This window comes from Patella vulgata, chromosome 6 (genome assembly GCF_932274485.2).
Source record: "Patella vulgata chromosome 6, xgPatVulg1.2, whole genome shotgun sequence".
In the NCBI taxonomy this organism is placed as follows: domain Eukaryota; kingdom Metazoa; phylum Mollusca; class Gastropoda; family Patellidae; genus Patella; species Patella vulgata.
Genome location: NC_065884.2, coordinates 66,675,401 through 66,691,685, shown reverse-complemented (window position 1 = coordinate 66,691,685; position 16,285 = coordinate 66,675,401). Strand labels below are relative to the sequence as shown.

The 16,285-nt window shown below is 37.0% G+C and overlaps 2 protein-coding genes across 8 annotated transcripts in view; one reads left to right on the top strand and one right to left on the bottom strand.

Annotated features, from left to right (window-relative positions):
• The window catches only part of LOC126824037 (carbohydrate sulfotransferase 11), a 50,617-nt gene extending 36,070 nt beyond the window's left edge, over nt 1-14,547 (bottom strand). For 2 of the 3 annotated variants that reach the window (XM_050553186.2, XM_050553183.2), the window contains exon 1: nt 14,440-14,547. Coding sequence is in view for 1 of the 3 variants with exons in the window: in XM_050553181.2 (XP_050409138.1) it covers nt 9,995-10,007 (13 nt within the window). In the remaining 2 variants the exon portion in view is untranslated. Of the gene's footprint in view, nt 1-9,994; nt 10,213-14,439 lie in introns of those variants that run through there. The other variant, XM_050553181.2, reaches the window with a different exon arrangement.
• LOC126824047 (uncharacterized) lies at nt 3,023-9,623 on the top strand. Of its 5 annotated transcripts, none has more exons than XM_050553204.2 (5): nt 3,023-3,069; nt 4,257-5,293; nt 5,882-5,951; nt 7,004-7,169; nt 7,781-9,623. In XM_050553204.2, exons 1-5 carry the CDS (start codon nt 3,033-3,035, stop codon nt 7,899-7,901), a joined length of 1,431 nt encoding a protein of 476 aa, XP_050409161.1. In that variant the 5' UTR covers nt 3,023-3,032; the 3' UTR covers nt 7,902-9,623. The 5 variants fall into 5 exon arrangements, with proteins under 5 accessions (XP_050409161.1, XP_050409160.1, XP_050409164.1 ...); XM_050553203.2 differs by having other exon boundaries at nt 3,025-3,202; XM_050553207.2 differs by having other exon boundaries at nt 3,030-3,156.
• Nucleotides 14,548-16,285: the final 1,738 nt, after the last annotated feature.

Below are 16,285 nucleotides of genomic sequence, written 5' to 3'. Positions count from 1 at the left end.
CATGCAAATGTACCACATATTCAATTTTCGTGTTGCCATTTAGATTGTAAACGATCTTTTCATACATATTCAGCCTTTAAATCGCATGTTGTAAGAAACCATATTAATAATGATAATAGTAAACAAATACACCCAAACGTCTTTAACTCTTCAGATGTTAGGTTTAGGTGTTTCAATCAAATATGTGAACAAAACATTGATTCATACCCGGAATTAATTTCTCATCTAAAAGGCCACATTTCAGTTAATGAACATGTTAAGTGTCCATTTAATGCATGTCAGGGCATATTTAAAATAAAATCGTCATTTTCTTCACATTTATCACGTTGTCACCGATCAAAACATTGGAAGAACTTGGCCCCATGCTACATTGTTGAATCAAATGAAAATTGTGAAGACACAAATTTAACTGTAGGCCTTGATCAAGGCCTAGATATTGGTCAACAGCCACATGAGGTCATTGATGATCGTGGTGTGAGTGATGTGGAAGCCCAATTACATTTAGATAATCTAGAAATTGATAATGAAACACAGGAGAATTACTTAAAAAACTTGGCCCTTTTTTACCTAAAATTGCAAGGTAAATATTTAATGCCAGCATCGCTCATACAAAATATAATAACTGAAATACAGCAGTTACATGGCATGAATCAATTAATTGTAAAAAACAAGTTATTTGAAACATTACAAAATTTGGATCTGTCTGATGAGGTGAAAGATCGTTTACAGAATGATTTGTTTGCAGATGTTTTTTCAGAGTGCAACAAAGGGCCCTTAAAAACCATTAAAAAGCGATTGACCTTTTTCAAGACAAATTTTGCTTACATTGCCCCAAGAGAAATTGTTTTAGGATATGATAACAATAATAAACTCCAAAAGATGCACATTGTCTCGATCAAAGAAAGCTTGAAAATGCTTTTTAAGCATTTTCCTGAAAAAATAAAATTAGATAACAGAAAGGAGATCAATTTTGAGGGAAATGACAAAACATATACAGATGTCACACATGGGGGTTTATTTCGGAATAACCATCTTATTAATAAAGAGTCTGAAAGTTTTCAATTGATATTATATCAAGACGCATTTGAGCTGGTCAATCCTTTGGGCTCTGCCAAGAAAAAACATAAATTAATTGGTGTTTATTTCACACTTGCAAATTTCCCAAGTCACCACAGGTCTATCATAGATCATATGCAGTTAGTAATGCTTGTAAAAGAAAGCCATTTAAAACAGTTTGGCAAGGATTTTATTTTTAGTTTTATAGTAGATGAATTGAAAGATCTTGAAAATAATGGGTTAAATCTAGGAAATGATAGAGTAGTTAAAGCTTTCCTCCATTGTATTGTAGGAGATAATCTTGGCTCTCATATGATTGGGGGATTCATAGAGAGTTTTTCTGGCGCATACTTTTGTAGGTTTTGTTGCTTAACAAGAGAGGATTTTCTTAAGGCTGAGATACCAATTCTGGGTGAAAAAAGAACTGTTGAGAATTATGAAGAACATCTCGGCATATTAAGTCAAAATCCTGATCTTTGTCATTATATGGGAATTAAATCCAACTCAGTATTCAACAACTTGTCAAATTTCCACGTGGTAACCAGCTTACCACCATGTATCGGACATGATTTATTTGAGGGAGTTGTTTCATATGACCTTCATCTCATAATAAAATTTCTAATAAAAGAGGTCAAGTGGTTTACTGTTGATCAATTCAATAGAAAACTTTCAAATTTCAAATTTCTTGGTGCAGACGCATTGGATAAACCAGCTCCATTCAGTCTCACAGCAGACAGAATAGTTGGCCACGCCGTTCAAAATTGGGTTTTAGTTAGAACACTACCCCTTATTATGGGAACATATATCATCGATACTAATAACAAAGTTTGGTGTCTATATATTAAACTAAAAGTATTAATTCAGCTTATTTGTACTCCAAAAATAACAGAGAGACAAATAGCCATTTTAAATGAAACTGCAATCGAATATTTGCAAGACCGAAAGTCCTGTTTTCCCGAGAATAACTTGAAACCAAAACACCATTATTTATTACACTATGCTCAACTTATCATCCACTTTGGACCACTAATTCGCTTATGGACTATGAGATTTGAGAGCAAGCACAGCTACTTTAAAGAATGTGCTAGAAAAATGAAAAATTATAAAAACTTGTCCATGACACTTTCTACCAGGCATCAATTGCTTCAGTCATATTATTCTGTTGGAAACTTGTTTCCCGACAGTTTGATAGATGACTGGAGTGTACCATACGATGAAAGTTTGGTTAATGATTGCATTAACAACTGTGTAAAACAATTGGATTTGTGTGATAATTCAAACATCAGAATTTCTACTAAAGTTATATTCAAAAGTACTGAATATAATCAGGGTATGATTCTGATTGTTTCCAAAAATGAAAAGGGTCTCGTGTTTGGAAAAATCAAATCTTTTGTTATATGTAGATTGTTACCTTATGCAATTGTTGATATTTTTCAGGGAATTTCAGAACAAGTGTATGGTGTATTTTCCGTTTCTGACAAGAATAGTTCACAGACACATTTTATTTCACTAAATGATACACTAGACCCTTTTCCAGTCTGTATGTACAGAGTGAATGACTGTAATTTCATCTCTATCAAACACGATGTCTAATGTTATTAATGAAATAAAAGAGAAAATTTTATATGAAAGCCAGTTAAGTGGAGTGGTTTTGGATACAACAACACTGGATACATTTATAGGCAAACTCTGTGAACTAGATTTGCAGTCAGTGGATGACTTAATATACATAAAAGAAACAGATTTTGAGGGAATATCTCTCATTCAGAGAAGAAAATTATTTTCAATTTTGCCAAGGCTAACAGCCAGTGCTAGTAAGCATATTATATGTGAGTATTTTTCATAAATCTTTTTGAAAAAAAAAGGACATTATACGGGTGGCATGTAGAATAACTGACATTTTAGGTCTTGACAGTATTAATAACAGTTTGTAGTCTCGATTAGGCTACAGGAGTACAGTGTACGGAAGTGGCTGCATGTTAAATGTCGACTCGTGTTTCTTAATTACAGCAGGTTTAATCTAGTACCCGTTGTCATTGTCATTATTGTACCAAAATGATAGAGTGTTGTTCAATAAGTTGGTTAAATAATTTGATATTGGTAATGCGTTGCATGAAGTATAAAGCCAAGAGTAGCCTTGAATTGAGTAAGCTAGATTTAACCGAGGTCCGAGCCTTTTCCCTGATCCCTTTTCATAAATTTGAAATAAAATAGTGTTTACAAAAAAAAAACCTGTAGGTACTGCCTTAGCTACGAGAACGTAGCTAAAAACGTTGAGATATAATGATGTCAGAGAGTGTTGAGAGATTAAGGTTTGTTATCTGTACTGCCTGTGATCAAGTCTATTCCGCATTTTTGCTCTAGTTCACAGGTGACCATAGAATACTTTGCAACAAAGATTAAAAAGAGAAATGGGGTTTAATGTCTACTTGACACAGACTAGGTCATTTCTGGACTAACATATGGTTTAATTTTATTTCAATAATTCGCTTAATAGGGGTCTTTAGCAGTGGGAGGAAACCGAAGGCGAAGGACCCGGAGAAAATCATAAAGAGGCTGGACAAGCAACCAGACTCCTTGTCACATACAACCGGTTTTTTGACTCAATGACAGGCCAAATGATACAGCTCGCACGTGCTAACTATTCAGCCATCTAACCCCCCAAGAAAAATGATATCAAATTGCCAAGTTGATCACTTACGGTGTGGGCAAATTTTTCTCCCTGAGCGTCACAGGAACATGTACATGTTTAGTAATCAGCGGGCCAATGTGACTTGCGGCAAATAGCCGTTTTTTTCAGGCGGGCATTGACCCCCCCCCCTCGTTTTGCATCCCATCCAAACAACCAGACAACTGTCCTTGTCAAGCCCTCCATCTACTGACATAGGGAAAACCATGCTGGAAAATCCCAATGAACTTTCTCAGGTGAATGCCTGGAGCAAACCCACAACCGCCAGGCTAGTGAGCCAGCGTCTTTCTCAGTTAGCCACTGTGGCTCCCAATAATATACAAATCACAGAGTATAGATTTTAAAAAAAACTTTAAAGTTTAAAATATTGCCCATCATTCACTTCTAAAGACTTAATAAAAATAATTCCCATCATTCAACTTTACGACATACTATACGACATAGGGCCTACACTGTGTGTATACATACATTACTCATTAGGCTAATTGTTGTATTTTTTATTCTTTTTCAGCACAATTTCAAGCATTAAGCCGAAATGGTGATGAAGTTTTTGATTCTTGCACATCTTTTACAAGGACATCCTCTTCAAGCAGCAGTGACAGTGTTTTCATAAATCCAAGTCCTAGGCCTTCTTCCTCAAGTTCCGGTACTGACATTGTTATCACGCATCAAAATGCTAGTGATTGTGTTTCAGTTAATAAAAATCCCGGTTGGGCACAGCAAATTGAAATTCCGTTTGGGAAACTACCTAGTGACATTTTGGTCCCCCTAAATGCAAATAAACCACTTAGTGCAGAAAAAAAAAGGAAAATGGTTAGGATACTTGTGGATGAATTCAGAAAAACAAGTCGACATATAACGTGCAGCCAGTTTCGTACCCTAGCCCATCGTATCACATCAAGGTACAGTATTCTACAGGATAAAATAGACAATCAGATTGTGGGACTTGGATTTGAAAGTTTTTCTAGTAAATTAATAATACGTAATGATAATCTCAACAGGGGTAGCTCGCCTTTTGCTAAACAAAAACGTAAAACTGATACTGGTACAAATAGCGATACAACTACAGAGAAAGATACAGAAGTTTCATCAACTTTAAAGAAAAAAGACTCGTACGGATGCATAAGTTGGAGTCCAGTTATTGAAAACATTGATGCCTTAGAACAGTGTAGAAATGAAATGGTGGATATCTTTAGGGAACATCATGACGTTGTCAACTGGAATGACGTAGAACCCAAATTATCTTTTACATTTGCTTTGCAGCGAAAGGAAATAAATGAGAGTGCTCCTATTAGTGACCTTTTGGAAAGGTGGCCATTCCTTTTTCAGCTGCAGGGAATAATCAACCATTTTAGACACCTCACCGATATTGACCTATTAAATACCATGACAAATAAAGTAAATGGAAGAGCAAGTCGTATACTATCTTTTTTTAAAGAGAGCAAGACTGACTATTTAGATGATATTCCAGCTACCCTAAGACAATTAACGATTTTATTGTTGAAATATTTTAAAGAAAAAGAAGAAGATTTGTTTGTATATTTTGATGTGAGTACTTATTGATTACTTTTTTGGTGTGGTCCCCCCTTGTCAGTGATGCAGGACAGAGGGCCTGACAAGGACAGCTGTCTAGTCATTCGGATGGGACAAAAAAATGAGGTCCTGTCCATGTAAACATTGGCATGTACGTAAAAGATCCCTTGACAGTTGGAATTCGATATAAGAGTAGGCCGTAGTGCTGCTGTCCGCGCAAAATTTCCCTCATAGCACCATGGCATATGCCCGTCTTCATTAGCCCAGTATAGGACGTTATACCCCATTTCATTTATTGATATCTTAGAAATGAAGATAAACAAAATTAGATATTTTATTTCCTGCAAATAAAGTTAAAGAACTTTAATCTATGTGAACGGAACTGTTGTGATATTGCTCATAAAATCTCAGTTCAAAGGCAGTAAAACAACCCTGTAAGCTCTCTATAAAGGGCTTACCAAATATCTCTTGTCCAATTTATTAATCTGTAAACTATATTTGCTAATTCTATGTTATTTGCCAGACTTTTGATCTGAAATTTTACATGCACATGCCATGGTAATAATGCTTGGTTGAAGTTGTGGCCTTTATTTATTATTTCAGGAAACTAGAACAAAACAAGAGGTTCAAAATAAAGTTAAAGATATGCATGAACCAAAAATTGCAGTTTTAGGTAAGTAATGTTTATATAGTAGTAGGCATACATCTTGGTTTGATACAGATTGATTCTTGACGTCTTCAAAATGTAACAGATTTTTGACATAGTAACTGGACATCATGGCATAATATTGTGTTGGAGCCTTGACAGTGCTCACACTGGGTCCTATTTTTTTTTTCATCAATTTTTCATTTGAATTTATTAACCATATATATTTTTTCGGCCAGAGAAAAAAAAAAATATGTATTAATTTTTTTTCCAATAATTTTTATTACATTTTTACTTTCAAAATAAATACAAAAAATTACGATGTTACAATTTACAAAATACTTGTCTGCTTTTCAGAGGCCATTTTTTGAAAGCTTTTTAAGTACACTACAACAATGTAACAAAATTTGTAACAAAACATTGTGTTGGTAGCTGCATCATACCTTAATCAAGGATTTGAAAATTTCCATTCATCCGTAAAAGATCTAGGGGAGACTGGGACACGTTGACCATATGTTCACATTGAGCTACCCATGATATGTTTTTATTGCATTATGTGGAAACAGCTACAGATACTGGGAGTTGTTCCCCTTTAAGTCTGCCTTGATATAAATAAATGTATGAAGGAAATGAAATGAAATGGGGTTTAGCATCCTACTGTTCTGCTCCGAACTTGGCTAATGAAGACGGGCATACGCCATACAGTGTGCTATGAGGATAATATTGCCCGGACAGCGGCACTACGGCCTACTCTTATATCGAATTCCAACTGTCAAGGGATCTTTTATGTGCACGCCAATGTGTACACGGGACCTCGCTTTTTCCTCCCATCCGTACGACTAGACAGCTGTCCTTGTCAGGCCCTCCGTCCTGCATCATTGACAAGGGGGAACCACGCCGGAAAATCTGGATGAACTTTCTCGGCCAATGCAGGGATCGAACACCCAACCTCCAGGCTAGCGAGCCAGCGTCTTACCCACTTAGCCACGTGATCCCCAATGAAGGGCTAACATTTGTAACTGAAAATCATTAAGAATTTATTGACTGTATAATAAGATATTTTTTATGTTTTATTTTAGGCACAACTATTGCGGATAGTGACATATTTTATTTAGTGGTTGATGGTATAATTATTCTTAAAACATCATCATTTTTGAGTGCCTTTTCGTCGTACTTTGCATCATTCTATATCATTAACATTGAGTACCCAGAGTCTCTCTCTGGGTTGCTGGAGTTTTTTCAAAGGTAAAAGAAAAATTTTAAGATAATAAAACTGTTGGGAATTGGGCATTGTCAGTAAAAGTCAGCACTTTCTGTCCTCTGCCTGGACCTTGAGGGGTTGATTGGCTGAATGATATGACCTGTGTGCTTTAGATCATAAGGTCTGTCATCCAAGACTTGTATTTGACGAGGAGTAGGGTTGCCTGTCTAACCTTGTGCGTTTTCTCCAGGCCTTCCTCCCATTGTAAAGAACTACATACTCTCAAGCAAATTATTGAAATAAAATTGTACCATATGCAAGTCCAGAGATGACCTAGTTTGTGTTATGTGGATGTTAAACCCCATTTCTCTCTCCCTGATTGGACCTTGTGGTATTAGCAAAAGGTGAATCCCATTATAATCTGCTTGTACAATAAAAATAGTAACCAATTATACATTGAGCAACACTTTGGTTTTGAGAGTGACTACCATGGTTTTAATGACAGTGATGTGTGCATATTCTCATTCAAACCTTTGGCAGTGGCCCACAACACCAATCTGTTGCGCAAAATAACTGCATGTCAGCATCAGCCCTCATTATTTGTTTGTGGACTGTTTTCTGAAATTTTATATTAATAACAATATTTGTTTTGTAGGTGCATTTTTGGTATTAATCCCGATAATGGTCAGAAATCCAAAAAAAGAAGAAAGACACAAGTATGCCAGAAAGTGTTAAAATTGATAAATGAACTGTCTAACTTTGAGTGGATGGAGTAATTTTGAGGGATATTGGGTTTATTTATCCTTCTCAAAACTTTTTTTCCCGAGGGAATACTCCTGCTATAGAAAATCTATTAAAAAAAGTCATGTTTGTGTCACATGACTTGGCTGACACGATGCCTAGCAATGGGATGGGTGCGAAGCTGAAGGAGAATTCATTGTATACACAAGACGAAGTTGTCTTCAATCACTGTCCATTTATCATAAATGTCAAAGCCTAATTAAATTCGTGGAATATCCACTGCCATGACCTTTTCTGTGTTTTTACATCAGAAACAGTTTTACGTTTAAGCTCACCATCAAGTTTATCAACATATACATCAAGCCCCCACTAACGCTGAGAGATCAGACAATCTTAGTGTGCAACCTAATCCCTAATCATCGGGTTGCTTGTTAGGGAAACCCTTACATTTTTGCCCCAGATGCGCTCCGTTGGTACTTTTGAGGGAATTCAGTATTTTTCTAGTAAGATTGGAGGTTTCTACTTTTCATATATACCTAAATTGCCATACTTTTATTGAAATAAGCATCTGATAATACTTTCCTTGGAACCCATCTTTATATGTTGTCAGTAGTAAAGTTCCATCAGCCAGACTGAATCAAATTATGCTATTCTCACTAAAGAATGTACATGCTTAATATTAATATGCAACATGATAGGATGTGTAAAATTTAAAATAGAGATTACGCTCAGCTAATAATATTAAAACAAGTTGGAATGATTGGAAATCTTTTTCATGCTGTTGTTTTAAAATTTTGATACTTTTGGAGTGTAATTGTTAGTTTTTATATTGTCAATTTAAAATTCAAATTTGTTAATCTCCCAAATTTTGAATGATTTCATTATCAGATCAAGTTTTACAGTTATAATTTACTGATAGTTTTAGTTTTATTTTCATGTTGTTAATATGTTAAATTTTGCTAGATAGATTTGAGGTGAATATTACAACACTATTGTAACACACTGACTATATTTCTAGAACAGATTCAGAATGTTATTGTTAGAAATTAAAAAGTTCATTTAAATATTATAATGTAAATATTTTACATGTACAAGTATTATAATAGATAATACTATTTTGTTGCTACCCATTATATGGCACATTCCTGGAAATTTTCACATATTTGTTATTTACTGGGTATTTTTGTTTGCCTGCCTTGAGACAAGTTGATAAATATTTTGGGGAGTTATTTCCCTTGTTAATGGGGGCAACAGATTTTTTTTTTTTTTTTTCAAGTCTTATTATTCCATGTACAAATTATTCCATGTATAAATGTATCTTATTATTAATGAAGAATTGTGCATGGAGCCTTGTCTTTAAATATGTTACCAAACTGCTTGAAAACCAAAGAATTTGTCCAATCTCCACACATTCTCAATATTGTCATAGAAAATTTGTTCTTGATCCACTGTGTTAAAAAATATGGATTTGTGGTTGATAGGTTAAAAAAAACAACCAGTTGTTAGCTTTACTTTCTGACAAATCTCAAATTTTCAGTTTATATGGATTTTGTCATCTTTTATTATATTTTAAACTATCATCATGTAATTGCATATTTGAGATTTTGTATCTTATTTTGTTTTGAATAATTAAATTCTATTTTAAATCTTAAATAATGTCTTTTTTGATGCTTATCATACCATAGTTTTTTTACAGCTGTAAAATATTTTCCGTAAAATTTACGCACAAATGGCTGGCAGCTAGGTTGCCAATCTTTGGTCGTAATTTTTACGACATGTTCGTAAAAATTTATTTACGGTGTGTCGTAATTTTTACGTACATTGGTTGGCAACCTAGCTGCCAGCCATTTGTCCGTAAATTTTACGGAAAAAGTTTTACAGTGTAACCCTAACCTACAATCACGTGTCCTAACCTTATTTACATGTAGGGGACCGGGGACCTTGACAAAAATTGACCTGGCCGTAACAAATAGATATAGCCGTGTTTATCTGTTTTCAAGCGGAGTTAACTGTAGACAGACAATCTAAGTTTAGTACGAATACAGCCTATCTATCTAGTAGAGGGCAATTTAAATTTGAGAATAAAAAAAAAATGAATTAATTCACCGAAAACATAAAAACAACCAACCTGAAACAGCCATTGTGCTATCCGGTAATCCACACAAATTCAAACTAATAAATATTCAGTGTTAAAATGCCGAACTTTAGTCGACGACATCGCCAACGAATTCTTCAATTCGGAGTTCTGTTTGAAAGATACCAGGTGATAAAACCGCGACCTCGCTCTTTAAAATAACAGTTGATCGGACTGTGTGAACAAAGCTAACGCGAAAACATTTCTGGCGTGTAAAATACACGTTTTTTGCTGTGAGAGAAAATATGTGACAGCGTTTGTTTGTTTGCATGTTTCATTGAAACTTCTCCAATCTGTGAACAGGTATAGACAAAACACCCATTGAAAGCGATTTTAAAATTATTTACAATGTGTTTAATGCATGTATAGTTTCGTATAAGAAAATTAAGAATGAAATATGCTATTTATACTCTCAATGTTATATTAAGATGTCATGTGCTAATAAACGTTGTTATGTCATGTTTGTACTATTATTATAGCAAAAACGGAGAGAGAATAAGAGAGAGAGAGAGAGAGAGAGATGGGTTTTTTTTAACGTCTACTCGACACAAACTGGGTCATTTCGGGACTAACACATGGTTCAACCTTATTTCAATAATTGGCTTGCGTGTAGTGCAGTCTTTAGCAGTGGGAGGAAACCGGAGGATCCGGAGAAAACCCATGACGTTGGACGGGCGACCCTCTTGTCACGTAAAACCGGGGAATCGAAACCACGCCAGTTGACTCAATGACAGACCGTATGATACAGCGGGCATGTGGTAACCATTAGGCAATCCAATACCCCGGCCACAGAGAGAGAGAGAGAGAGAGAGAGAGAGAGTTAAGAACTAAGAATTAAGAACGCTGTATAAAGAGCTGTTTGGACTTCCATACTCCGGTTCAACTGGTTGCATATTAAACATACATTATACAAGAGCTAAATCTGTCTATTGCAGGTCTTTCTTTAGGACTGCAATGTTATATAAACTATTAATTAGACATTAATTAACTTATCCAGACCTCTCGATGGCATCCCTAGCCTGCGATGTTTATTGGATTAGGTTCTGATTGGCTATTCGACTTCCATTCATAATTAAATCAAAAAATTGGATAACCAGACTATGTTTTTTTATTCTACCGACTTTAGTAATGATGACCGAGGCTCGCCCCAATATTCAATCGCTAAAATCCCGGTTCAGAGAGGATCAATTTGACGGAAATTTTCAGCAAATACCCTTTACATTATCTAGTTTTTAACTATTATAGTGAGAACTACCAGCTCTTTATCTAATCTCCCATAATGTATCTTTAATTGCTCGTTGTTTCAAAACTTAAAACAAAAATATGTCTCCCGTGTGCACTAGGCTTTATCAGCCCGGGAAACTAATTAAGTAAAAGGTTACAAGTTAATGAATATGACGTTCTACTTGTTTTCATATCTTTTGTTCAGCTCTTGGTACACACGATAAAATAACACATATTATGCATACATTATGCAAGAGCTACATCTGCCTATTGAAGGTCTTTGTTTAGGCTTCAGATGTTATAGAAATTATTAATTAGACCTTTATTAACATGACAAACACAAAATCAACTCTGTAGACCCTCGGATGGCTTGGATACAGCTTGGATTTAAACAGTCGTAAATTTAATAATTAAATCAAGAACATTGGTCATTTCGGGAATAACGTAGGGAACAGTTTTATATCAATAATCTGCTTACGAGTAAAGGTCTTTATATGTAGGTGGAAACCAGGAGGCCCGGAAAAAACCCACAAGGCTGGACAGGCGACCATATTCCTTGTCACGTACACGCGGGAATCAAAACTACGCCACTTGATCCAATGACGGACCTTATAAACTAACGCGCACTCGTTAAACCACTATAGACCTCCCCCCCCCCCCCGAGCAAACCGGAGGACCCGGAGAAAAACCACGAAGTAGGACAGGCGACCCTACTCCTTGTCACGTAGAAACGGAGAATCGAAACCCAAGTGGGTAAGATGCTGGCTCACTAGCCTGGAGGTCGCGTGTTCGATCCCTGCATTGGCCGAGAAAGTCCATCGGAATTTTCCGACGTGGTTTCCCCTTTTCAGTGGTGCATAACGGAGGGCCTGGCAAGGAGAGCTGTCTAGTCTTTCGGATGGGACGAAAAACCGAGGTCCCGTGTACACATTGGCGTGCACGTAAAAGATCCCTTGGCAGTTTGAATTCGATATAAGAGTAAGCCATAGTGCCGCTACCCGGGCAAATTTTCCCTTATATCACACTTTATGGCGTAAGCCAGTCTTTATTAGCGAAGTTCGGGGCGGAACAGTAGGACGTTAAACCCCATTTCATTTCATCTCATTTACGACATGTGTGATTTAATCAAAAGATAGTTTTTTTTAGGTAAGGGGGATAACTGTATTTTCTAAAGAAAATGTTTTCTCTCAAATTATTCACAAGTTACATTTTCAAATAAGTGAAAATATAATCTTGTCCTTATAAAAAAAAAAATTAAAAAAAAAAAACAGATTGTGAGATATTGCGAAATACTCTCGTATAAGTTGGCTTGCACATCAGTAAAAAAAACCTTGACAGTTTAATTCAAAGAAGAGCACAGGCTGTCCGAGCAAATTATACAAAGAAGCATAGCTTTGGCAAATTGTAAACGACAGTTGAAAATCGAATAAGGAGTAAGTATACGCCATAGCACGATTAATGTCATCCTCGGTCTCCCCAGAGTGGTCGATAAAATTAGCACAATCATCAAGGGCAGATAATTTGAATATGTGTCTCCCCTAAGGATAAACGGATGGAGTAGCGTACACGATCTTTATTAACTTAAATGAAATGAAATGAAATGGTGTTTAACGTCCTACTGTTCTGCTCCTATACTGGGCTAATGAAAACGGGCATACGCCATACAGTGGGGTTTAATGTCCTACTGTTCTGCTCCTATACTGGGCTAATGAAGACGGGCATACGCCATACAGTGGGGTTTAACGTCCTACTGTTCTGCTCCTATACTGGGCTAATGGAGACGGGCATACGCCATACATAGTGGGGTTTAACGTCCTACTGTTCTGCTCCTATACTGGGCTAATGAAGACGGGCATACGACATACAGTGTGCTATGAGGGAAATTTTACCCGGACAGCGGCACTACGGCCTACTCTTATATCGAATTTCAACTGCCAGGGGATCTTTAACGTGCATTCCAATATATACACTAGACAGCTGTCCTTGTCAGCCCCCCCCCCCCCCCCGTTCTGCACCACTGACAAGGGGAAACCACGCCGGAAAATCTGGATGAACTTTCTCGGCCAATGCAGGAATCGAACACCCGACCTCCAGGCTAGCGAGCCAGCGTCTTAACCACTCAGCCACCGTGGCTCGCTGACTGCTAGAAACCACATTCCAATTCCTGGCAAATTGTACAAGTGATCTTAACAATTTGTATGTCAGTATGGTAGATTATAAATTATAAATTATATACTTTATATAAAAGTGCATAATGCAGACTCCCCCCCCCCCACTCCACCCACAGCCTTAATCAAGCCCTGCTCAAATCGACTTGGGTAACGCTATTCCTAGATAATGATAATTGTTCTTGTTGTTGATTACGTATGTACATACAAAAGTTACGCTGTCTCTCTACAAAATTCTTGTCTGCGATATCACTTCGATGGAAGCGGACGTTAAATAAAGCTATTTCACGCACACTCTACAAAACTAGCTCCGCTTGAGAACAGACACAAAACTAGTTGACTGACATTTTAAGTAGATATTCAAAATGTAATATGTAGCCACTGGGCAGTGTGAAATAAAATAGATTTAACGTCTTACGTAATTTCTCCATCAACCGTGCTAATAAAAACGGGCATGTGCGTCATGTAGTGCGCTATGAGGGATATTTTTCCAGATTTTCCGGCGTGGTTCTCACTTGTCAGTGATGCAGGACGGAGGGACTGACAAGGACAGCTGTCTAGTCCTTCGGATGGGACGAAAACCCGAGCTCCCGTGTACAGATTGGCGTGTACGTAAAAGACCCCTTGACAGATGGAATTCGATAGGCCGTAGTACCGCTGTCCGGGCAAAACAGTAGGACGTTAAACCCCATTTCATTTCATTTCATTATTTTGCCCGGATAATCGAATTCAAACTGTCAGCTTTTTTTTATTTATAGGAACACCAACGCATACACGAAACCTGGTTTTTGCCCCACCCGAACGACTATATAAACATTGTCCCTTGTCAGGCAATTCTATCTACACCACTGACAAGGGGGGGGGGGGGCATGCGGAGAATTCTCATGGAACGCTTTCAGTTAACACGGGGATGGAACCCGGGAACGTCTGATTAGTGCCAGCAGCGCCTCACTCATTAGCCCGCCCCCTCTCCCCCAAAATGTAATTTCATTATTACGACAATCTCAAATTATTTTATCAAACCAAAAGCAATCAAAAAACGCTTACCGTTTAACAAAGCAAATTCTGTCAACCAACTCTCTAATTTGTACTTGCGTGTTTTTTAAAGTCCAACGTAGAAGTGCAATGCAGTCCTTCTTCAAATGTTTTGATTTTTCCTGGACTAGTAAGTTTATTTACTTTTCATGTTTTCACAGCATTTTCAAGTAGAAAGGGTCAAGAAATAATATTGGTAGAAGTTAACCTGCCGCGAGTTGAGAAATCCCCCCTCTGAAATTAGGTCAGACAAACGACTTTAGTCACGTGCTACACTGAGAAGTCAGACATTCTGTCTTGAATGTGCTTCGGTTTATTTTATTAATTATCATTATTCGAGTTAAAACCAGAGAGAGAGAAAGGGAGGGAAATGAAATGAAATGGGGTTTAACGTCCTATTGTTTTGCTCCGAACTGGGCTAATGAAGAGGGGCATACGCCATACAGTGTGTTATGAGGGAAATTTTGCCCGGACAGCGGCACTACGGCCTACTCTTATATCGAATTCCAACTGTCATGGGATCTTTTACGTGCACGCCAATGTGTACACGTGACCTCGTTTTTTTTGTCTCATCTGAACGACTAGACAGCTGTCCTTGTCAGGCCTTCCAGAGAGAGAGAGAGAGAGAGAGAGAGAGAGAGAGCGTCTATATCTCAGTGATGGGTTGGCAGATAAGTTTAGGTGTAAATATTAAGGCTACCTGCAGATTGCGTCCTGCACTACTGACAAGGGAAAACCATGCTGGAAAATCCTGGGAAATTTTCACGAACAACACCGGGATTGAACCCCGGAACGCACTCGGCAAACCTCAGCGGATTCCAGGGCCCTAGATCTACCCTCGGATGTATGACGAAGTCCGCTATTGGAACTACTTTCAAGTTCCCGGATTACCAACGGCGTTGCCCATGATAACACCTTTGAAGAATGTTTTATCATACAAATATTTCAAAGTCTGAAGCTGTTTTTCTTTCAAGTTTATCCGATTTGTTTCAAACAAGGACAACTTTGCACTAAAAATTCTGCACACGCAACGAACGACGCAATTTTGATAACTTCTTTTTAAAAGCGGCAAGTTTTCCAATAAATATGTAATCCGAGGCTAGATGTAGAGTAACGTAATCTGCCGAGTGCTCCGGAACGCCTATTATAATTAGTGAGCCACCGCCCGAGACGTCGTATTTTTGATTCCCCCGTTACCATGGCTCCTGTAATCTGGAATAACCTAGTTAGTCTGTTGAATGCAAATTTGAGAAAACAACGGAAAGCTGTTTTGTTTCTGGATTAAGCTACTGAATATAAAACTAATTTTAATTTGGCTTTTTAGATGAAGATAATTAGAAGCTTTTGAGTGAAGGAGGAAACCTATATATATACTAAGTCCAGATATGGGTCTAACTCAGATTTAACCAAAATCTGACTTAAGGGTTTTTCGAGATTACAGGAGATGGTTTCATACTTATGAAGCATTTAAACATACAATACTCAACAGATAAATCTGCCTATTGCAGGTCTTTCTTTAGACTGAAATGTTATATTAACTATTAATTAGACATTTATTAACATTAAAAGATCTTAATCAACTCTAGATGCCATCTTATGTGTGTGATTTGAACTGGTTTTGAATCCGATCTGCTGCCCAACGCTCATTGATGTTTAAATCCAAAAATGGATAACCGAGACTTTGTTTTTTATCGTACCGACTTTAGTAATGATGATCGTGGCTATAGGCTTAAAATTCAATCTCTGATATCTCGGTTCAGAGTGGAGCAAATTGACTGAAATGTTCAACATATTCCCTTTACATTATCTAGATTTTAACTATCATTACCAACTTTAGTAATGATGATCGAGGCTAGGC